At 42.2% G+C, this 25,077-nt stretch overlaps 1 protein-coding gene across 1 annotated transcript in view; it reads right to left on the minus strand.

Moving 5' to 3' along the window:
* Positions 1-25,077, minus strand: part of LOC139215265 (dolichyl-diphosphooligosaccharide--protein glycosyltransferase subunit STT3B) — a 74,717-nt gene that overhangs the window by 15,563 nt on the left and 34,077 nt on the right. The window contains exons 2-6 of the mRNA XM_070846174.1: positions 23,073-23,181; positions 14,994-15,281; positions 9,317-9,382; positions 3,292-3,391; positions 1,621-1,719 (exon numbers count right to left, since the gene is read on the minus strand). Coding sequence (XP_070702275.1) covers positions 1,621-1,719; positions 3,292-3,391; positions 9,317-9,382; positions 14,994-15,281; positions 23,073-23,181 — 662 coding nt within the window. The remainder of the gene's footprint in view (positions 1-1,620; positions 1,720-3,291; positions 3,392-9,316; positions 9,383-14,993; positions 15,282-23,072; positions 23,182-25,077) is intronic.

The raw sequence follows: 25,077 nt of genomic DNA on the forward strand, positions 1-25,077 counted from the left end.
TTTCCCAGTGCCGTTTTCTCCAGCGCGTCTCTTTGTTTGTACAGTAAATTCGATATCAAAAATTTAAAAGAGGCCTGGTTTCCCTCCCTTTTGTCACCTCACATCTTTTCACAAACCTTGTGTGATATCGCCTACTCCTTCGGTAGCCCACCATTGCCTACGGCAGGTCTCACCCATTTCCAAGGTTAAGCCCCTGCCGTCTGCTGTCTCCTGGAGAGCCGCCGTGGTGCTAACACGCTTGTCACTCGATGCAACCCTGCCTGCCTGCCTCAGGGGCTGACATCTCAAGGGTACCGACCATGCCTCTGTCACTCTCTTCCTGTCTCCCACTGTGCTCCTTGAATGCTACCACCAGATGTTCTGAGCAGCTGCTACCCGGGCGACATGAAAACACACTCGCTCTTTGAGAGATGGCGAGGGTGGGGAGCCAAAAACAGAGAGGCAGAGATGATTTCTGTAGGTGCATTATGTGGAAGGCAACCAGGAAAACGGACAAACCAACGAACGTCTGCTGCAGTGTTAAGAACCCCCCCAAAAATAGGGTCTGCTCAGCTTCCTAAAGCTGCCAATGACATTCCTCTCCCAATCTGGATGTAAATGAAAACAAGAATCATGTACATACATACACACCCATCGCTGCTGTCGGGCAGCAGATGGGCGTACTCTTTAGAGGCAAAACTGAACAAGCTTTAATAAACTACCCACAAGCCAGAAATGAAAAGTACTTACAAGTGCCAAACGCATATGGGTGGCATGTAAAGTCGCTTACTTGTTTCTGTTTTGTAAATGGAATGAAATTCCTGCAGCAGCCAACGGACCTTAAAGTGTGTATCCACGGTACAGTAAGGTGCTTTGGTTAACTAGTAAGGGGCTTATGCAAAGTCACACCTTTAATACATGAACTACACAATCAGTCAGAACCTTTCCCCTGTGTTTTGTAGCATAAATTTGTTGGCAGGGTCAGGGCCGGCTGGAAGTTGATATGAAAGCTCTGAAAGAAAATCTCTTCACCGCATAAAACCCAGACAGTGTGCTCAATTACTTTGTTTAACATAAAAAAGGAATGTTGCAGTAATGTTGAGTATTACACCACAAATTTCACTGTAATTCAGGGAATGCATTATAACAAGTTTGTTTTAGCAAAGACAAATGTAGCATTAAACCTGCATTAACTGCATTAAGTAGCTGTGAACACAACAGACATTATCACATCATTAAGTTGATATGACAAATATACATAAAGTTGTCTATTTCGACATTGCATAGTCTCTTAGTTTCTTGCCACCTGCTGAAGTCCAATCATTGGCGGTTTAGCTGCTAAAAGTGTGATTACATTCACCAACTAGCCATTTGATTTGTTAGTGGCAGGTATTGTGTACAGCAGGAAACAGGACACAGCATGAAACTGATGGGACATAGTGGTGAGACTAGGCTATGTGAGAAGCTCTGACATTTGTTGAAAAAGGTATGATTGAGTCATAACTTGGAAATTCAGGCAAGAAATGCTGACTTCATCGTTGAACTGAATAGCATTAAGGCTGAAATTCACTAAAAGGGAACTTGTTCCTCCAAGAAGAATGCAGGATCAGCCATTCTGGAGGTGGAGACGGTGGGACTCACCTGCAGCAGCCATGTGCTCGCTGGTCCTGATTGGCTGGAAGCCGACGAAAGGGATTTGCATCGAAAGAACGAGACCCACGATGTAGAAAGTGCTGTAAGCTGTAAAGAGGGACGCGACAAACAGGAAGGGGAAACAAGGAGAGAGAGACGGAGAGGGCCAACCAGGTAAGAAATCAAAACAATCAAAATAAACTATTGCACTACTAAAAACAGTCCCACTGAGGGAAATCCACCTGAATAGAGGTGTTTAAAGTCTATTGATTCTCACTGTCACACCTCAGAGGGCGTAAACACAAAATACCTAATCTAATGTCATTTACTGAGAAAATTGGAACTGGCTCAGTGCAGTGTGGAGGGGAGGCCTGGAGTGAGACGACAGTGATGAGAACAGTGCAACTCCCACCTTTGTAGCTGGGGGGAACCGATTCACAGACGCACCGGCTTAATTAAGATTTCATACTCTTCCTGAAGAGTGTGCCTCATTTTTGAAGTAGTTGTGACCGCCCTCAGCAATCTCTTTCTCACACATCTGCTATTGACTCAAGACAGTAACAGATGAATTGTGAGGGAGCATAGACTGCACAGGATTTTATTAAACTCGGATTTTCTTTTTTTGTATGTTCCTTCATAGTGACTGAGAGACCTGACTCTGAATAGAAGAGCTGCAAGATGTAAAGAGGAGGGTAGATGAGGGTTATGGGAGGCACTAATGTCTCTTCTGTCAACAGAACATGTTTCCTAATATATTCCTCCATCTCTCATTTGCTACCATTGGGTGTGTGAGGTTGCAGGATGATGCTCTGGCTGCATACATCCTTGAGGAACAATGAAGGCAGAGGAAAATTTTCCACTCCATCTAACAGCCCTGCATCGTCAAGTAGAATTTCAGTGTTGAACAACCGTTTAGAGATAGAGCAGACGCAGGTCAAATCCCTCTCACTGTGAGGAGGCCATAATTTATTTTCAAAGCTCTCAAAGACTATGCTTTGTGGTTACAATGAGTACACCATATAATCATGGGTAAATGATACTTGACATGGTATCATTTTTCTCAACCACTGGCGCGAGCTAACGGCTGAGCTGACGACGGATGTGCGGATGGTGAGGGGTCTGAGGGATTGAGCTTGAGCTCTCTGAGCCAGCAGATAATGTGCTGGAGCTGCCACGTGCTCTGTGAAACTGGGATGTTCTGTGGAATAACAAGCCTATCCTCTTCCTCACCACTACACCTCTGGTATTTGCACAAAAAAATAATAAAAAAAAAACATAAAGAGGATCAGGTAGCAGGTGGCTGCATTTACTGTTAAGTGATGTGTGGGTGTGTAAAGGTCTGCACTGCCGATGATGGAATGCTTACGGCTGAGAGCGATGAGCACAGGCGTGACTGGGCATTTTAGCTTGTTTAAGGGTCAAATGCTTGGGCAACGATGCTGGAAGATGCACAAGAGTTAACAGCAGTTTGTCTGTTTTTTTTTGCATACATTTCTATTCTAATGGGAGAGGATCTAAAAACCACTGTCAGTTTCCATTCCAGCTAGTGGATGTGGGGGAGTTTTAAACATCAAGTTACACACTAAACGTTATTGTCTGGTTTAATTGCTTGTGTGTGTGTGTGTGTGTGTGTGTGTGTGTGTGTGTGTGTGTGAGAGCGTGTGTTTGTGTGCATCTTACCGATGTAGACTCTTCTGCTGTAGCGTTGCATCAGCAGCAGCACAAACACATGCAGAGGAATCAGGTTGATAATAAACACATAACCTCCCCATGCTGACACCTAGAACACACACACACACACACACACACACACACACACACACACACAGAACATGTCAGGCAGCCTACTAGGACACCATCCTTTCTCTAAAACATTCTTTCTCTGGACCAAATGATCAATTATTCTTCATTTTGTTTGTCTGTTTCGAAGGAGACAACCCTGCTGAGTGGAGGTTTTCCTGAGCTACAAATAAGCTTTGCAGGAAAGGTGTCAGGTTTGCCTCAGAGACCGGAGCTAATTCAAACCTAGAGTAAAGTGCAGCTTAAAAATTCTGCCACAGAAATGGATTGCATTGCACACTGCGCAATGCATTTGTCTACAACTGTAAATTACTGTAGTTTGTGAATTCAGTTCTGATTCTTGCCCTCTACTCCTGAACTGTTGACCACCACAATCAATGTTTAACCTCTGGGAACTCTGAATGTGTTTACTGCAAACAGACTGTAAGAGCTTCTAATTTAACCACTTAAATTCAAATTCTACCACTGTATTCAAAAACTGGAATTCATACAGACTAGGCTTGCAACTAAAAATTACTTTCATTATGGATTACTCTGTTGATTGCTTTGTCAATTAATCAATGTATTGTCTAGATGATGAAATACAAGAAAATACTGAAAAAAACCTTTTTGCATTTCTCTGAACCCAAACTAAGTCTTGATATATCTTGTCATGTCCGACCAACGGTGCCTAACCCGAAGATATCCAAGTTATAGTTCATTAAAATAGAGAAAAAAGCAACAAATCCTCACATTTGAGGGACACTGAACCATCAAATGTTTGGCATTTTAGTTAAAAATTTACTGAAATTATTAAGTGAAATTTTATAACAGTAGTACACAATTATTTGCAGATCAGCTGGTCGACTCATTGATTTTCACTGAACTCCAATATGGAATATACAAGTAAGAGCAAAAACTATATATGGGCATGTGTGACAATCATATAAACTCCACTGTCAAAATTTGAATTAAATAACATAGAAGATATTCCTAGATAGAAGATATTTCTTTACTAGTCCCACATTGGAGAAATTTCCGAGTTTACACATTTACAAATAAAGTCAGTTAATTCACATATACAAGCAGCCCTTCTTACATGTGTACCCCTGCACAAAAATCACCCCACACGTCTTGAATAGAGGCGTTCAGGAATGGTCATAAAAACATCTTATGGTCTTTTCACTATTAGACATAAGCACACAGCTATAAAGGATATTACATATGTAGAATCTATAAAAACTAGGCAATCATACTTTACATGTTAGATGTAAAAAGCCAACAACTTTAAAAGCTCCACTAAAGTCCGCTAAGTATCATAGCGCTGGATGTGGGGGACATAAAATGACTCTACAAAAACATCACTGACAAGTTTTCAATTACCTATACTTGACTACCGCAAAGGGCAAATGGAAATGGTGAGAGCACTAGACAGAGAGGAGAGCAAAGAGAAAGAGTGAAAGAATACAGAAAAGGGAAGAGTGTTCAGAGAAAGAAAGAGAGACAGAGGAAAAGAGAGTTGCAAAGGGCTGGAAAATGAAGCCGAGAAACAGAAGAGTGTGAATTAACCAGGAACAGGGGTTACATATACGCAAATTGTTTTATCCTTTTCGCAGCGGCTTGTCACAAAGAGCCTCACTACACCTGTTAAGCACAACGTAAAGAGCATTCATGACACAATCACTGGAAAACAATCGCATGATTTCTAATTGATAAAATCATTAATATGCCACATTATGGGAGAGAGTCAAAGAAAAACTCTTAAGTACTTCGCTGACTGGTTAGGTGTAATTATCTTTTGGCAGTTGGTTGCATCTGTTCTCTCAGATGGTGACAGCCAATTTGTAGCACGTGAACCGCAACATGAATGAATAGCAGAGATTACTTCAATTTAAGACTAATTTTAAATGTTGACACAGGGGCGGTCGATCGAGTCTCTATTGGTGACAGGCTGGAAACTAATTGGAGAAAAAAAACAAAAGACTTGAAACGCAGTGTGCAAGGCTACTGCCTCTGTGGCTGTAAAACTTAATAAGACACATCTGCTATGTAAATTTGTAAATGTCTAGTGAATTTGTACATCATAGTCAGGATAACGGAAAAATCCCACCTTCTCATCTGGTCAAATATGCCGCATCTGCAATAAAGAGAAATTCAGACCAGCCCTGACTCTGAGCAGTTTAACTCAGTCTGAATATGAGGACACATGAGGAAAGGCATGTCTACAAAGACAAGATGGACAAGTCAACCAGTCACTTAGTTGAGAAGTTCAGTGAATGGGGTGGCATGTTTGTGAAATCCTGACATGCGTCAATTCACAAAACAAACCCACACCAGTGTTCCTTAGTTTAAACCTAAGAAAAAAGGCTCTTTAAAGCATCGATCTCTCTGAGGTAGACTCCCTGGTATTATCCATGAGGTGCTTTATTGACTCAGTCAAAGTCAACGTTATTTTTAAGGCTTGTTTTTCTGTTGGACTCTCAGCTGGGCAAAAGTGTAGGAGGCCCGATGCAGTGTCAAAAGGAATGGAAGAGCGATCGGACAAAGTCTCATGGTCACCATTTCTGAGCTTTCAGGGCAACTCAAAATGGAGATTACCAGCAGCAGTTCTAATGGCCTGTGCAATTCACACATTAAAAGAGCAGTAATCCAGCGCTGCGTTACAGTTATATCATTTGCATAGTTTACTAATTCACTTAATAACTTAGCATGAAAGCAGAGTTTAAATGGCTTCAGCTGACATGTCTGATTGCTGTTTAGTGTTATTTAGCACCAAGTTGAATGTAATACAAGGCACAATTTCTACTTTGGTCACCATCTTAGTTTATTGTGTCAGGATGGTGATATTTGATCATTAGCTCTTAACACACAGTATTTGGTCATACACCAAAATTACTGGATAATAATAATTCTGCACTGCAATTTATTCGCAGATCTGCCGCTTCAGTCTTTAGAATAAATTGTCGTGCCAGAAGAGAGCACAATCAACTGGAGGAGAAAAGAATGGGAGAAACAGGCCATCTGGTCACATTACAGAACCATGCAAAGATGAATGCCCATGACAAAAACCAAAGCTGTGTGTGTGAGTGTATGTGCACACAAACTCTATTTGAAATTATGGTTCTAACAGCCAGCCCTTTGCCCAAGCCACGGGCTAACAGCTGAGGGCAGAAATCAGAAAATGTTTAGAGCCAAGTCTTTTAGCCATTATCGCTCTCTGCGTTTCATACCAGGTTTATCTGATGACCCCGGGGCCACTCTGAAGAGGATATAGAGAACACAGCGTGCAACAGGGAGAAGGGGTTTACTCTGTGTGTGTGTGTGTGTGTGTGTGTGTACTTTGTATTTGTGTGCATAAGCCTGCCTGTGTGCTCCAGTTGGGAGTCATGTTTATGAATGTTCTGTTTATGTGTAAAACCATCAGAAACTTTCTGGTGCTTTCCTTTATGATGATAGCAAAAACAAAGACACTTAACAATCTAGGGCCAACAGAAAGTAGATTCCACTGTTACATGCAACATCGGTATGTGTGTACGCCTGCATATAAGTCCGATGATGATCGCTCCAAGGCGACCTGGGCATGGGCCGGCCTCCTCCTATTCTACTCTTAGCTGCAATTGTATCACTTACTTTTGATTAACCAACATTAGGAGTCTACATGAGAGTCCGTGCTAGCAGTTCTGTGAGGCTGTGCTTCACACATTTGAATAGGCCACATGCTATATGAGATGCTCATAATGACAGTGTTGACAAGCTGCTATTTGGCAGATATAAGGTTTACCATGTTCACCATTTTATTTTGGCTTAGCACGCTTTGTCCTGCTTTCCTCCCTTGCTCCGCTCTCACCCACTCAACCCTCACCCCTGGAGGGATGAAAGGAGGATGTTGAGCAGCATAGCAGAATGGTTCCTGTGGCTCCTGTCCATCAGTGGGTCCTTTTGCTCTGATCCTCTTCTTAATCTCGCCCTTCTCTGTCCTCTCTTCTCTGATTATGCCAATATCCAGGCGGGGGATCTCTTCCTCTCTGTCCCCATATCTGCTTTGCGAGTGTCACATTCGATTAAGCCCCACAGCAAAACGTAGCCATGGCTACATCCTGATTGAATTGACAGTGTAAGGTGATAGGGTAGTGAAAAAATAGTAAGGGTGGGTCAACAAGTGTATGCGGTAGTTTGTGTGCAGGACCAAAAGGAGACAGTGGGGGCGGTCGGGAGGTTGCTGGTGTTGATGGAGACATAAAAGCTTAGTTTGCTGCAAGAGGACTCATCTGCAACAGTGGGTGGGCAGCAGATACAGTACAGAGGAACATCACATCACTGAGGAGAGGGGGGAGAGGGTGTGAAGGAGAGAAAGTAGTAATAAAAAGAAAGAAGCATGCAGACTCAATGTTCCAATTGCTGCTTACTAGGACAGCGCGGAAGTTGTACATCACAAAATATTCCCTCTACTGTCTTTTCAATCTGTATCTCTCTCCATCTCTCTGTCCACTCTATCCTGCTTCCCCTCATCTTTCCACACCTCCCGCTAATCCTTTGTCTCTGCCCGTCACCATCCTCTGTTTTGTCCCTTATTGTACTCCTCTCTCCGGCTCTTGTCTCTCCAATCCACCCACCCCCCGGATGCTGTGGCCCAGTGTGATCGATGAAGCTGGATTTCGGTAATCTGTTTCATTTGATATCCGTCTGTGAGCCAGCCACAGAGATTTACCCTGGAATGAGCAAGGAGCTGGACATTTTCATAGGCACTCACGCTCCCTCTCACACACACACACGCACACACACACACACACACACACATGCGCGCAACCAATCTGTCGCCAAGGCAATGTGCCTGGATCGTCTTTTTATCTCATCTCTCTCATCAGCCCCCTGATGGGCTTGTGCCCGAATTCATAAATAATGCAGAAAACACTGGCTGAACTGCTCTTCCCCTTTCTCTGTGCATTGTCATGTCCGTGCTGGACAGTGAAAAATCACCCCAACATTACCACCTCAGGAGCAGGGTTAATCATCAAGAGCCATCTCTTAATGGGTAACTCACTCCAAATACATGTAAAGTGGCATTTGTTGAGAAGCATGCTTTTCAATTTTACCCATCAACCCCTAAAGGCAAAGTCTGGACCTTTCAGTCAGCTTATGTCAACGCACATGTGTAGTGTTTACATTTAGTGCTCTAGCATTTAAAAGTGGCAGACCAGAGCCACTTTACTAGGGACAGTTGCATTACATGACAGCAATTTCTAACTAATATGACAAAGTATTTCCTAAAGGATGGTATAAGAATGCAGCAGGTTTGATGCCCACTTATTTAATCAAAGTGCTGCAGAATCTCAGAGTGCCAGCATGTTGAATTCAATCATTCAATCATAAAGAGTATAAAACAGTGAATTCTTTGTGCATGCCAAAACACAGAATATTTCTATTTTTCTTGATTTTACATTTTAACTGAAAAAAAAAAGAATCACCGAATCCTTTGTTGCTCATGACAGAGGATTGTTTATGAGTTTTGCTTTGAATATATTTTGGTGCCCCCTCTTACTCAAATAACAGGAGATGAAGTAAATAATTAACTAATTATACCAAATCCTACTCATAGATCTTATTTAAAGGGCAGCCAGTTACACAGCAGTGAAAAATATAGCACATAAATCAAATTATATATTTACATCAAATTAAAAATATAAAAGGGTGAAAAGCAAAACACACTGGTATAAAGAATCTGAGAATAAACTGAATTATAAATCAAAGTATAAAATTACAAAGTATTCAGAATTTGGATATGAGTTTATGTCACCTTTTACGCAGTTTATCTGAGAGATAGCAGAGCGGAATAACACGTCATAAAGTGATCATAAATCCTATTGAGCAAAAAAAAAAGAAGGGGTGATTGTGTGGTTGTATCGGAGTTTGTGTGAGCTATTCTTACCATGTAGAAATAGGAGAGACAACAGCCGATGGTCCAGAATACAGAGCCTGTCTTCACTGATTTCACCTATGAGATAGAAAGACAAATCACAAAGAGTCACAGCGGTATGTTTGTCATATATGCTTCAACATCAAATAAGAAATGTAGACCCCTCAGTTTGTGTTTCAGAGACACTAGAAACTAAAGGACTACTGACTGCACATTTTCTGCGATAATGAGAAAATGTTGTCCTCTCAAATAAAGGTCCACTCCATCCACTGCGGAGACACTGGAGTCCCATTAATAGCTCTGTTTACATCGTGATTTGCCAGATTTAAGAGTTAAGACATGCATTTTACGACCAACTTGTGTATACATTTAGTTAAAAGGAGACAAAAATGAATATTTTGTGCATCTTTAGAAGTAGTTTAATGATCAGAGAGAGAGAGAGAGAGAGAGAGAGAGTCTCAGACTAGACCAGCAGAAACATCTTGTAAACAAGCTCTTCTTCCCCGCCACAGGCCGATAAAGCAGGCGAGTGTACACATTAACATTTAAAAACACACTGAGACAATGGAAATTTACACACACACACACACACACACACACACACAGAATAAAATATGTATTCAACAGTGACCTTTCAAATGATCAGACCTGGGGAGTGTACCAGTGATACAGGGTGTAGAGTTAGTTGTCAAGGAGCTTGATCGCATCCAACAACGCTTGAGATTTGCTGACAAGGCGGAAATCGATCATCACTGGACCTCAATACCCAGTAGAGCGTCACATACAGAACCCTGGATCAGCCGCCAATCAATCAACAGCACAGACAAACACACAGCCACTGCTTCATACTGTAGGTGCACCCTATGTGTTAAGGTGGGCTGCAGTAAGTAGGTCCTGACTGCCGTTCTCTCTATACACAAGTGAAACGTTTGTTTGTGGCAGAAGGAAATAACATTTATGTTGTTGTTATGTATGCTCCGTTTGAGGTTGGCACATGACAACTCCATCCAAATGAGTTTTTTTCCCCCTCTAGGCATATAGTATTCTTATTATATATAGTATTATTATCCTTCTTTAATTAATCCATTAATCCTGTCCGAATGGGGCTTAGGTTGGAACTTACACTTAGTGTCCTCTTTATTAGGGATGCCTTGCTAAAATTAGTGCAGTATAATACCACAGTCCTGCAATAAATCCTACCTTAGTGAAGGTTATACTGTTCGTGTTTGTTGATGCAACTTTACGGTCATTCTGAAGGCTAGTCTGTTGTGCTGCTAAACTTTATTGTGTTCTACTGAGATGTGGTTCTAATCTTTAGTACTCTCATTGGGTGCGTTTAAGTGCGCACTAGAACCCTGGTTTTGATCATATCCGGGATATGGCCTTCACACAGAACATGAAAACCCTGCTTATTCATATCCTTGTATACATGACCGATTGACATGACTGGTTTCTGATTGCGTGCATGCAGCTGTGTCTTGATTTCTCACCATCTATGTAACAAAAGGTTAGAAACCAGGATAAGGTGTTCACGTGACACAGTATCCTGATTAATCCAGGTATCATAAGACATAAGAGGTTTTATTGTCATTGTACAACTGGTAACAGCATACAACGAAATTGCATTGGTATCATGTCCTGGTTTCTGAAACCAGGATAAGATCTTTGTATATGCTTAAACTTAACGAGGACTCCAAAAACCCAATCATAACCAGGATAATAGTGCACATGTAAACACACGCAATGACATTAAAGGTGGACAAAATATTAGAAATACCTCTGTGTAGTATCCAATACAATTCAGCGCCACCTGCAGCTTTGAAAATGACCATAAAGTTAATTTGACTGTGATGAAGAGAGGATTTATTCCAAGGCTGTTTTATCAGACTACGTTAGCTTTTGCATTTGATTCAATTTTTTATTTAAAAGTGAAAACAAGCATGATGACAGATGAGGATGACAACAGTTATTGCACAAGCTGCTGTGTTCTTGTCAGACAATATTCCCACTCAAGCTGGGCCAAAGCCAGCGGGGCAGCCTTGTGCTGCCTATTCAGAGGCATGAACAAACTATGTTCAACTGGTGTCTCAACTCACTCTTCCAACTGCCCTCCCAGCCGTCACTGTCTTTGTGAAGACCCAGAAGTCACACAGTGCGATACCAGTCCAGCTAATTAAATGTGAGCCAAGAGAAAGAGTGGAATTACTGTTACAACAATGTAGGCAGGGTGCATGGGGTTGGAGCAAGGGAGGCTGTGCATGTGTGCGTGTGCGTGTGTGTGTGTGTGTGTGTGTGTGTATACTTATGTTACGAAGAGCTATGGTGTTAAAAAGAGCAGCTCTCCTGGGTGTGAGAGGATTCAATTATAGATTATGGGAGGGTGTGTGTGTGTGTGTGTGTGTGTTGAGAGGGGGTAAACACAGAGATTAAGCTAGTGGAGTTGAATGGGTTATTAGCGGATAAAATGAAGGAGTCGGATAATGAAGATTGGGCTGAGACTTGAGAGAACGGCTTTGTGCATTTTTGCCATGTGGAGGGGAGGACGGGGGTAAAGAGACAAGGAAGAGAGCGGAGAAGGGAGTGAGAAATAATGAGATAGAGGGAAGAGAAAGCAAGGCGGAAAGAACAAAAAAGAAGAGGCAGAGAGCAGAGCACGGCAAGAGCAAAACAATGGCAGGGACAAAAAGAAGACAAAGACAATTAAAGGGAGACGAGATGGAAGAAAGACGGAGAGGGGGGAAGGAAAACGCAAAGACAAATGTGGGTAAATGAGACTGATAATGGGAAGCAGTGGTGCATGGCCAGCATGATTGTTTTTCAGGGCTCTTGCCAAATAGAACAAAGGACACGAGAGGTGGAAGGTGAGTGGAGGGGGATTTTTTTCGATGGCACTGCTTTGCTGATGACACATCACCTTAAGAGGCGGTGATGGCTTCTGCAAAGAACACCTGCCTCACTTGGAGATGTATTGATCATAACACACAAGATGACAAGAAGCCATTATGATAGCACAGAGACAAAGATGTCCCCAACATACCATAACACACATTTCCTTGTGAGACAAATGGTTATGGTGGCAGTTTTTTTTTTTTTTTTTGGATGAGTCTGTAAAAGTTCAATGGTGACATTTTGGAGATTCCTGCAGACTAATGCTTACAAAACTGACTGAAAACTCTAAGGGAATATATTTTAGAGTATGATTTCAGAATGCAATTCATCCAGATTTCAGTGCAGAGACTGCTTACCTGAAATTCACCTTTCATACAGTTAACTTACCTGCAGCTCTGTGCAGAGTTTGCAGTCCTTGTTGCTCAACTCTGAATATACCTCATCTCAATTTAAGACTTTGTTCTCCTTGGAACAACTCTTTTGTTTCCTTGCTCTTTCTGTTCAAATTTCACAATAAACTGGCATGTATACATGCTAGCAGTATACATGTATATATAAGCTCCAGTATATACGTATATGCATAATAAAAACTTCCTAAGTGTATTCACAAATATGTACTGTATATTTGAGGATGTAAACTCTCCAAGTAAGTGGCACCGTCAGCTGTTTGGCTTCACTCTGCTGAGCTGGTACACAGACCCACAGCCCTTCGTGCTGTATCGGGACTTAAATTGTAGACAAAACAGTCATGCTCAGTCAGCCACCCGGACACTAAACTGAACGTCTCTGCCAGATCAGTGAGAGTGAGTGAGTTCAAAAAAAGGGCCACACAGCTGTCCAGAGGCTCGAGCCCAGTGATTCATACTACCTTGAAACCACATGTAGAGATGCACCCGTGCAGGTTTTGACAAAGTGACATAAACTTGGATGGCTGAATCCTTGGACAGATAAAAGGCCCCTTCCATCCCTGCAGCAACTCTACTGCCAAGCTTGTTACGCTGTGACAAACAGCAGCGAGGCAAAGCATGACGAAACGCCTGCATCATTTCTTCTACCTGTATGAAAGCCTGTAGCGCGCAGCGTGTCCCTATGCTCGAGCATAAAGGGGGAACACCGACTGGAAGGTAAAATAAAAATTGGACAAATAGCCTACAAGCTGCTACTACCGCTCATCGACTGCCTGTGGCATGCATAATGAAAGCTCTTCTCTGTTCACTCACTGAAACACTTTTGAAGGAAGACAGTTAAGACTACCAGTATCCCTGTTCACCAGCCGGTCTAACACAGGGCGCCACTGCCATTCAGCAAACTTCTTCTATTTGCATGAGCATGCTCTGGTGCCAATAGAATTGCAGAATCCGATATGTAATAGTCTCCTTTGGATAATACAAAAAAATTATAATAATCTCCTTTGTCAAAGTAAACTGAGCATCTGGAGCGTTGCAAAGACGTAATGAAAGCTTTAGTATGAAGTGCACCAATGAACACAATTGATATCTGAATTCAAACATTGAGGGTAAAAAATTTCAAATAAATTAAATTAAAACATCCTTTTTGTGGGCAATTTTTATCACATGCGTGTTGCACTGCTCTAAATCTGTTAATGTTGCATATAAATGGCCCTCACAATCTCAACATAGGTGTTAAATATCAGGAGAAACCTGGTTTAACAGAAGTAGCCAGTTACTTATTCATTAATCTGGTTCTTTTCAATCTCACGTTTCTGTTTTCATTTCACATAATTCCTGATCTTGCATAGGCATTAAAAACAAAGAACGTGTATCCCTGAATGGATACAGCTCAATACAGAATGGAAAGTCTGTAATATTTGTCAAAGTCAACTCCAATAACAAGAAAGAAAAGAATGTTGATAAAATCGTTAGCAAACTGGGGGTCTTCAACTATGTACACAGACAAACGCACAGATGCACGCTCGCACACACTCACATACACTGCATTTGTAGTAAAATAGCTGCAGGGCAACTGCAACTAAAAAGAGTGGACAGGCTGATGTACATAGAAAAGACATTTTTCATCTTGACAAGCCCTTTCCTTCCACCAAATGTGCAAGACTATTTTTCCTCGAGTTCCTGCAAATCTCCAAGCTGTATTCAAAAACTTAATTTTCTCCTTATCTGTGGAAATTGTTTAATCTGTCAAGGTCTACCTTGACAGAACAAAGATGACCTGAAGGAAAGAGGTTTTTGTTACATAAAAAAAAAAGAAATCTGAACTTCTTGAAAACGGTGGTGCCGCAAATTGAACAAGGTTGGCTTTGTGCTGTGTTCACTTTCTGTATTTCAAGAATGGGAAGTAAATTGGGAGGGAGGGCTATTCAACCTTGAACCCAAGATCTTTTCAGTTCTACACTTAAAGGTCATCTTATTGTGAAGGTTTTACAGTGCAGCATGCTGCTTCTTGGGCTCCACATGGTTGGCAAGGATGCAAAGAGTGCCTTTCAAAGCTCTGGATAAATAATTGAACATCTGAGTCCAAGACTGAAAACAGGGCTACTTTTCTGGTTACAAAATGCAGTCAACAAAGGACTGAAGCCTCATGATTGGAGTAGAAATGTTGACATTTTTTCAGCTAAAGCAGATTTAAAAACTGGAGAACAGTAAGCACATGTTCGGCTTTACTGATTTCTTGCAAAGGAAAATCTTTACACATCACATCATAATGACATTAAACACAATATCAGAGGTGCATTCACATTACAATTACGTTACGCCCATATTATGTCTTCATGCACATTAAGACTCCTTATTGCACCTTTCCTTCAAGTGACCAGTGTATTTACCCAGAGGTAATAGGTGAATTGGAGGGCAAAGATGGCGATGCCCTCATTATCGAAAGAGCCAGCGACAGAGCGGGAGATGTAGCCGGGGACGATGGCAATGAAACAGGCCGCCAGCAGCCCTGCACCCTGGTTCCACAGCTCCCGGGTCAGCAGGAAGGTGGATATGGCAGTCAGACCGCTGAACACCGGTGCCAGAAAGACACACACGTCACGGATGTGGACTGTGATGTGGAGTAGGTTGAGCACATAGTGGATGAGGCCAGCAGTCACCATTAGCCCCGGGTATACCTGAGAGAGGGGGCATAGAGAGAAGAGGGGTTAGGAATTAATTACATCAAATTAATCAGCAACCGTTTTGATAATCATTTAATCCTTTCAGTAATTTTTTTTTTTACATTTCATTGTTCCAGTTTCTTGGATGAGAAACTGTGTTGTTTTTCTTGTCTTAACATTATTGGAAAATTAATGTTTGGGTTTTGGACTATTCGTTGGGAAAAAGAGGAAATTTGATGACTCTTGGAAATTATTTTGGACATTTTCCAGACGACTGATCGATAAATAAGAAAACAATTAGCAGATCAACAGATTACACCATCTATGTTGCAGCCCTTGACATTAGCAATGGCAGGTGAGTGAAAGGGACAGTGCAAGACAAGAGAATCAGCATGAAAGGCACCAAGCTGCATTAGTTACCAATACAGTTTGATTGGCACACAGGCTTTTATTCGCACCAACACATACTTATTTAGAGCCGATAGACTACATTCAAAGCAAGGACAAAAATATGTCAAAACAAATTATCCACTGCTCATCCCGTTGTTATTTTATGTGACAACTAAATCAGCTAAATCTGCCTTGAGACTTGGACAAGCAGTGGGCACTGCCATGTCGTGCTGCACCTAACAATTATTTGAAAAAAACACCCATCAGAGTTTCTCAGAGCCAGTGGTGAACTCTTTGAATAGCTTGTTCTGTCTGACCAACAGCACAGCACAGAAAGAAATTCAATGTACAATGACGTAAAACAGTAAAGCATTGAATTCAAGAATCGGCCGATAGTTGACATTTTTTGCTGCATAAATTAATTAAAACAATTAGTCTGTTATAAATAATTAATGCCGTGTATGATGTCCTTCAACAGAAAGTTATAATGAATTAAACCTCCACTCAGTCAAAGCTGAGGCCCTCATGGCCCTGTCTTGCCCAAACACGAGAGCTGATCCAATTAGGGCCCTGTGCAGTACACTGGCTGTCTGAAGTAAAAAGCGAGGCCATGTTTAACGCGTGAGTGATGTCCCTGATGTGTGTTCGCTGTAGCCGCAGTCCATGCACTTTGTCTTACCGCTAATAAACTCAGGTCTTCACGTCTCTAATTAGCCAGTGCCTAGGAGACCTAAGCTTCATCAACCAATCTACTTCAGTGAAAATCAACCCTGCCTTGCCTCTCAGCTCGGAGGATTGGACTCTGTCTAATGGAGCGGTATCCTGCTATTTACAAAACTATTCTTGTAATTATTAGCCATTTGGAACTCTGTGGTAGGGCCCAGGTCCCCAAAACATTACAGAGATTATTCATCCTGGCCAAGCACATTCTGCAATGAGTTTTATCTTGATGGATAAAAGTCTTTGTACTTGAGTTTTTCAGCACTTTTCTCTAAATTGCCATTCAAGAATGCATTACATAGTTCATTATGAAAATATCATCAACTAAAACTGACAAGAGCTGTTACCAAAAATGCACTTGAGTCATTGTCCTTATGGCAGCAAAGAGTGGTTTATTGGCTTGACAGCCAACTGTTGTCATGGACTGTCACATTAGAGAAGCCTTCCTTCCTTATCTATGGCTCAGGAGAAAGAGCAACTGACAGTCATCCTCTAGGGAATGGAGGGTGGGTGGGAGTGAAAAGGGAAAGAAAGGGGGAGAGGGCAGCTGGACTGGTCTAGAAAGAAAGGCACTAAAGTGTCACACTAACTGATATCAGATCTGTGTTCCAAACGGTGTGACCCGTCTGAGTGCTTAGAGACTTAACGCTATCATACACAATTAATGAGCACTGTCAGGATAATCTGTCTGATTTTGAATAAAAAAAAAAAAGGGGTGACGGGGTAGGGATAAGGGTGGGAGCAAAGAATGGAGGCATTGTGGAGGTTAGAAAAGACATTAGAGAAAAGCAGAGGCAGACTGCAGCGGGGAGATGATGAAAGATAAAGAAGCAGAGAGGTTGGAGAGACAGAGGAGGATAAGTGAACTACAGTGGCTGAGAGGAGAGAAAGGGTCTTTTAAACAGAGTGCAGGCGGGTAAAAGGTTCAATACAACAGACAAGAGTCTCGGTCACTGCTCTCAGATAGAGCAAAGGTGGTTTTATGAATTCCATCTGGAGCTTGAAGGGTCACAGACCATCTTACCCTCACAGAAAGCAGACTGACATTGTTAAAATATCAAGACAGCGAGAAAGAAACAATAAAGAAAAGCAACTTTGTATTTCACAAACTATTTTAAGTTTTCAAAACACAGGCCATGGGTTGTGACTGCATCGCGGGCTGTGAAACACACTGTGCCATTCTGAAATGAACCCGGCACTTGTCCACACCCCTGCATATTTTGAAAGCATAGGCTTGATGCAAATAAGAGCTCTCACACATTCATTTTGTGATTGTGAATGCAGTGTGGGAGTAAACTAAATGCCCTTCTTCCCTGAAGCCTTGTCTGTGTTCACAAAATGAGCTGGCTCTGTCGTGCAAACAAGCAGGATTTTGACTATTAGCCTACACATAAATGAGTGAGAGGCTTTCTGTTACTCCAGCAACTACCATCATTGTGCCCTTGAGCAAGGCACCAAATTATTCTACCAACCACTCCCACCTCAGCCTCTCATATAAAGAGAATGCAGATAAAACTGAAATAATAATGGATCTACCATAGGGGCAGCTAGTACTGCTACATTAACTTTATCAGATCTCCTTTATGCACCAAATTTTAGATTTTGCCCCATTTCGCATAGATTTGCAAGTCATAGGTAGACATTTGCATTTAGTATGGCCAACAGAATGACCCACCCACCTCCTACTGAAATGCCTGTGAACCTTATAAGGCAGAGTGTGGCATACCATCTGGCACTAAACTTCTTCCAAGTCAAATGTAGGTTGTTAGCAGACTTGGCATGTTAAAAGGATGAGGCTGGTAACATTCTGTTTTACTGTCAACAAATGCCATGAAAAGACCAGAACCAACAATGCATTAGTCCCTTCCTTGTCTGTGCCTCAAGCCCATAGGTTCATACTGGAGATGTAAAAACAGGTTAGAGTTAGGGTTAAAAAACGTTAAGAAGGTCGGACCAACTCAAAATTAACCATAAGGCCCATGTTCATGATCATGATGAAATGTGTCACTGGCTCACTGATATTTTTAACAGGTTTTGTACAACAATAGAAATAAGTGACATCAAGTTTTGGCTGCAGACGTTAATACCTGTTAGAAGAATCAGTTCATTTGGGTCTTAAAACAACCCATTGGTCCCAGTGCATTGTACATTAGTTGATTTCAATATGAACAGTACAATTCTGTGGCATCCTGAAAATCATCATTTTTAAAATGATAAATAAAACAGGTTTACAGTAACATTTTGGTGACACTGGTGTGGACATGATCATCCACGGAAACTGTTCAAAAAAAACACATGATGCAAGGATAACATACTACTATAATAATAATATAATACTATAATAGACTACTATAATCACAGTCAGGAAAAGTGCAGGACATATCCTGATCAGGCCACTGAATGTTTCCAGGGAATCATATAGGCTAGGCCTCATAGCCACAGTTTCTAATTAACTTGTTTTTTTTCTAAGGCTTATAGTAATTCTATATTGTTTAATGGTGTGTTTGGTGTTTCTCTGTTGTGTTTATCGAATAATAATGCAGATTGAGACCAGGGCCAATTTTCAGACCCTCTGACAGAAAGCGGATGTTCAGAGCAACATGGTTAATGTTCAGTATGTTAAACAATCTACAAATAGAAGCCAGTTCTGCTAGAAAGGAAGTTAAACACAGCTCATCACAGCATCTATTGTCTTCCCAACTCGTATTTAAAACCAAGGCAGCAGAAGCTCTTATATGTATTCACAGATTGGTCTAACTTGAGGGTAGTCTGCTGAGTAGACTAAAATATCTAAAGATAATGTCCAGCTGTAAAATGAAATGACAGTCAAATGGTTACAGCTGACTATAATCTTATAATGAACCATGTGTAAATTACTCTGCAGTTATTAGTTTTTTACTCATGCATTCATCAAATGTCAATACATGAGTATTGAGGGAAGATGTAAGCTGTGAAGTTCTTTGGATGCAGAAGACAACGTGTTGTGCCACACAGGGATCTTGTAAATGTCGTGAAAATTAACTTAAAACTATACTTCTCCCAGTACCGATTACCAGTCTAATCATGAGTTTCAGCTTCCACCCTAAGGCTCCGAAGCCTATCCCAAGTATTCATGTACTGTAACATAACCAGCACATCCATTATTACAAGCTAGGCCTGTCATATGCAATTACCAGTGGCTGATGGTAATTGCCTATGGCAGATGAATGCTGATGGATGGGTTTTGGATTCCAATTCCTTGCATATCTTGTGCAGTAGTGAATACTATATTCAAACATCAGCATGTACCATGGGTAGAGCTCCTGCCCAACACCATCTGCTTTATGCTGTAATGATAACGGCATCTGATAGTAATGCACAACATTAACATGTCTCACTGTCTCAACTGTGCAGGGGAACTCAACAAATCAGCCCGCAGGACTGAGTTTACACTTCACAGTGACGGGAAGAAAGAAAGAGTAAGAAGGGACACAAGAGTCACACAAAAGGCTCTAAGGGGCGAGTCTCTATCCCAGCCTCTCATCTGCGCCCAATAATGACAAAAACATGTTGGGAGACATTTCCACATTTATTTGGCACTGAGGACCTGGATTATGTAGTCCTGATGCATCATTAGCCAGTGCAATTACAGCTCAGAGTGCAAACCTGGTGGGTCCGTGGAGCTTGGCTCCTAGAAAGAAAGCAGGTGGAGTTGTTAAAGAGGAGAGGGAGATGGATAGGCCAAAGGTATTTTACTCACACAGGCCTCACACCTCACAGGATGCAGGGCTGAGAAGATGAGGTTGGCACAAGAGATGCACAGAGGAGGGGAGGTGGGGGAAATGGGAGATAAATTGTGTGGAATCGGCATGTTGTATTCTTCACTGAAACAGGTCAATGTTTCACAACAATCGCTGCTGCTGGTAAACAGGGAGGCCAGGGCAGCCGAGAGGAATCTGTCAAGTTAACAGCTCACTGCTGCTACTGCTAGATTGTGACTTAAATCCATGCTGCCCGGCAGAGGCTTATAGGGCTCTGTGGTATCCCTGCACTGCCTTGTCGAACCCCAGATAACCCCATGCTAGAGGTCCATCCCAACCCCCTGCGCACACACTCAGCAGTGAAAATACCTTGCCAACCGACTGAAGATCTAATTCCCATTTTTTCTGCATTTACCGCTGCTGAGGACATAAATAGTGACGGATGGTCTCAGGAATATTAACAGCAGGTATAAAAATAAAAAAAAAAATCCATGCCAATATTCTGGTCAGACTTCAGACTACAGTTGTGTACATGCTAATATTTATTGTTTGTATTGGTTGCTTCTCTGGGCCATGACAGCTTAATGTGATTAAGTGTGATTTAAAGCATCATTTGTTGCCTAACTGAACTGTACTGATGGACTGACTGTAGCCACTTTGGTGCCAATGTTGCTCTGATTATCCTTTAATATAAAAAGGAACTGACACCAGATATTGCAAATACCTCACATATTCTTGCCATGGCCAATATAAAACTTCTTCCATCCGTCCACCTGTTTTAGCCACTTGAGTAGATCTGGGTCACAATGGCAGCATGCTATGCAAGGTATGCCAGCCATCATTTTACTAAACCAGCACATCCTGGGGGATCTCAGACCAGGTGTGATGTGTAATTCTTCCAGCATGGTCTGGGTCTGCCTGGGATCTTTTCACAGGTGGACAATCCTGGGATATTTCCATACAAAAGTGTAGGAGGCCTCTGACTCAGAATCCCAAACCACCTCAAGTGGCTCTTTTTAAACAGTGAACAGCTGTGGTTCTGATGGCTTTGTGTGGCTGAGCTCCTCACCCCATCCCCAAGGGTGAGCCCAGAAACCCTGTGAAGAAAAACTCATAAAAGCAGTCACTGCTCGGAGCTAATGACTACAGATGAGAGATCAACTACTAAATTCAGAGTTTTGCCTTCAGGTTTAGCTCCATCCATAGTTGAACACAACTCCCACATGACTGGCAATGCCGTACCAATTTACCAACTTGCTCCAAGACTGAAGGAGGAGATTTAGCAGAGTAGCATGGTCTCAGACTTGGAGTTGCTCTCCCTCCTCATAGTCTAGCTAGTAAGCTACTTCACACTGGAGGCCACAGTCTGATTAAGCTAACACTGATAAACACAGCAAAATCTAGTTATGCAATTCTGAGATAACCAACCTAGCATTGGGCCATTCAAATAGTCATTGAATTACAAAAAAATGGAATAGTCTATACGACTGTCATCTTGTTTTAAATAGTATGTTTTCCTTTGTTTTGACCAGCGCCTCGGACTACACCTGTCAGTAGCAGTAAATTGATATGGGACACTGAGACGGAGAAAGGTCTGTGTAAAGATGTGGACACAAACAGTCTGATTTTTTGTTGGCAAGTCAGCCTGAGACCCATTTCATTCAGTCGATCTTCCCACGACCGGACATTAGCTAGAGGCAGCCTGAGGTAGCAGCTGGGTTAGCTTAGCTCTGATCCCACCCCTATCTCTTCTCCTCCCGGGGAGATTCCCCCCTCCTGCTGTGGTCCCAGTGAACGGAAGAGGTAGTGGGCAGCGATTGACTCAAGGTCTGCTTTAATCCAAACGCTTATGTCCACTCTGCCACAAGTAACACGCGTGTCAGCAATAAAGGCGAAAATATTGAACCATACTAAAAACGTAGCGAAGCATTATGAGATACACCTGCTGCATCTGGTGGCAGCAGTGGCGTGCGTTTGTGCGTGCAGGGGGAAGGGGGGGGTGCGTGAGCTATTTGCATAATACTTCACAGTGACTATCAAATAGTATTTTTGCTTGAAATGCACATCCCTAAACCAAACTGGATACTCTCTACGCCTTAGTTGTGCCTTTAGATTTTAACATTCAATTTATCAAGGAGAAACCACAGTGGAGTCCGATGTCCTACGAAAATATCTAGACTTACTCCAGCAGATACATACACAGCTCTCCTTCTGTGGAGAGCTATGTACTGAATCAGTGGCCCAGGCATCTTGCATTCCAGAAGTGCTCTCCTACAAGACACCCTGTGGGACACGGCCATAAGCCATTTCTGGTGCAAAAAACACAAATCAATGGGCAAACTCCATGACCCCTCCAGTAATCTTTCAAGTTTAAAGAGGTTCCATGACCAGAAGGGGAGCTGCACTGCTCCTCTTCAATCTGAGGCTCATCAGTCAGCTGGAGCTTCCTTTCCAGTACCCTTGCATAAGCCCTCCTGGAGAGGCTCAGCAGCTTGATACCCGCAGAGACAGAGCAGCGCGATACCCACACAGCTGGAGCAAACCTTTTTCCTTCCTTTTCAGGAGAGTGAACCACCACTCACAGTCTTCCATTCCGTAGGCAATGTCATCATCCATGAGATTTTAAGTCCTCCAGCAGAATTATGGAGCCCCAGGGCAGTGTCTCATCCAGGCCTGCACCAGGAGGCTACAAGAGGGCCAAGCACTGCACTACACTGCACGTTTGTGTGTGTGTGTGTGTGTGTGTGTGTGTGTGTGTGTTCCTGCCAGTCTACTCCGACTGAAGAAATCTTTTACGGCATCTTAGTTCAATAATTTATTTTCCTTTGCATTACAAGGACATTGTAGTGTAAATCTGTATCCCTTTAAAGTCATCCTGGAGTTCATGAACAATGACACAAATAAGAAAACATGTAAAACATCATGCGTGACTGCATCAACTTGAGGATAAACTTACTGTGCCCCCGACGATCCGGCCCAACGGGTACCAGGCCCTTTCATCAAACCAGTTGAGGAACTCATAGAAGCCATTTGTGGTGAGATGGTGCGTGGATCTGTAGTTGAACCTGAAGCAATGGCGGGGAAAAGACAAAAAAGGCTGGCTGAGTACAAGGCAAATAACCCCAACCACACATAGAAAGAACATCCAATTCCATTTATATACCATATTTAGCCAAAATGTTACAGCTGTTACCGGACCAAAAACACTTCACTGTGGGGGAATATAGAATATTTTATTTCCACATTTTCAGAGCGCTGGCTGAATGGGTAAGCTTCAGAGACTTTGCCTTGTTAGAATAAGGAAGATAAAGCCTCCATTCACTATGTGGGTCTTTGTGCTGATGCCAACAACTCTCAGGTCAGCCCTCAGTTAAAAATGGAGAGATGAAGGGCTCTCACACATACAGTGGTATTTTCCGGAACAAAGCCTGCTTATTGTACAGATAATTCCAACTGCAACCACTGGCATCCACTGAGGTGACAAAGGCATAAAATGGGTCTTGGGTAGGAACAGAGAAATAAAACCCCAAAATAATAATAGTTATTATAATAAATAAAAAAAACCAAAGAACCTCCTCCCAAAAAAATGAAATGAAAACACTGAGTACATATATAAGGAATATCACTGCAAACAGGCCTCGATTCACACTGTGGCTGTGGTAAGCCGAGTGGGTTGGAGCACTGTCAAACGGCAGAAACGAAAGAGCCGACACTGAACGAAGCAAGAGTTCAGTACATTTTCAGAGGCACCGTCCTCCCTGCGCACCTCATTAATGTAGGCTGCCTCGTGGTATGTTCAGGGCCCCATATACATCATGTAAGACTCCTCATGCATACAGAACCTACAGCAGGGCACAGCATGGCACTAACCTCTTCTGGCTGTATTTAATAGAGATATTTACCAGAGAAAACAGGAGATAACATCATCTGTATGCCTCATCACTTTTTCATACTAGAGAGGTTCTTTGATTTGGACTATATCAAGTATAAAAATAAACAGCCAACGAACAGGCTAAGTTTAAAGTGAGGAGCTTACAATGCTACAAAACTATGTTTGTGTTATAGTGTGTGTTTATCTCCGTCTAAAATGGAATCTGTATCAAAATACACTGATAGACAATCACACATCAATGCAAGTGCCATATCTTTTTTTTTTTTCTTAAGGCAGTCAGTAAAATAAATGATTGGCTGTGCCCTTGAATCCAGATCTGCACCAAAATGTTATCAAGTGTTCTTTGGATAACAACCCACCAAACATCTAAATTTCACTGAAATCTATGATTTCTATGACAAGTCTATGAGAAATCCTTCCACCCAAACAAACAAGACCAACAAAGTGGGACCTACTCGGCCGAGGTGAGTGGTACTGTGGCAATTAAGGGGACGATAATTGTGGACTGAAAAAGAAATGTCAACATAAATATGCAAAAAAGGTTTAGCCTTAGAAAAGCACAGGTGACACAGGCCTGTCAGCAGTCCCAAACCAAAACAATAGCATTTCCTCATTTCTATCTACTCTGCAGCTTGAGGCAGGTGTATAGGTGCAGGTAAGTGTAAGTAGGTGTGTGTGTGTGTGTGTGTGTGTGTGTATGCAAGTGAGCAGTACAGTAGCAGAGTTGTCACAAAGCTGCTAGAGTGTGTGCAGCTTACTTACAATCAGGACACTGTTTAAAGTTGCTGGCACAAGATGCAGGTCATTAATCATCACAAGGTGCCTGGTTTCTTAACGCCTCCACATCACACCTGAAGCTGGAGCTTTCCTCCTTCGTGCAGGGCCTCCCATCTTGCCACTTGTTTCCGGGGACAGTACACGGTGACCAGACATTAGTCATTTCAAACCCAATGCTGAAAACTGGTCAACCTGACGCACCAGATAGTTTGTTGCACAGAGCCATCTGGGAAGTCATTCACAGAAACTGTAAAGGGGCAGGCACATTCACCAAATACTTGCAGGTGATTCA

This window comes from Pempheris klunzingeri, chromosome 16 (genome assembly GCF_042242105.1).
Source record: "Pempheris klunzingeri isolate RE-2024b chromosome 16, fPemKlu1.hap1, whole genome shotgun sequence".
In the NCBI taxonomy this organism is placed as follows: domain Eukaryota; kingdom Metazoa; phylum Chordata; class Actinopteri; order Acropomatiformes; family Pempheridae; genus Pempheris; species Pempheris klunzingeri.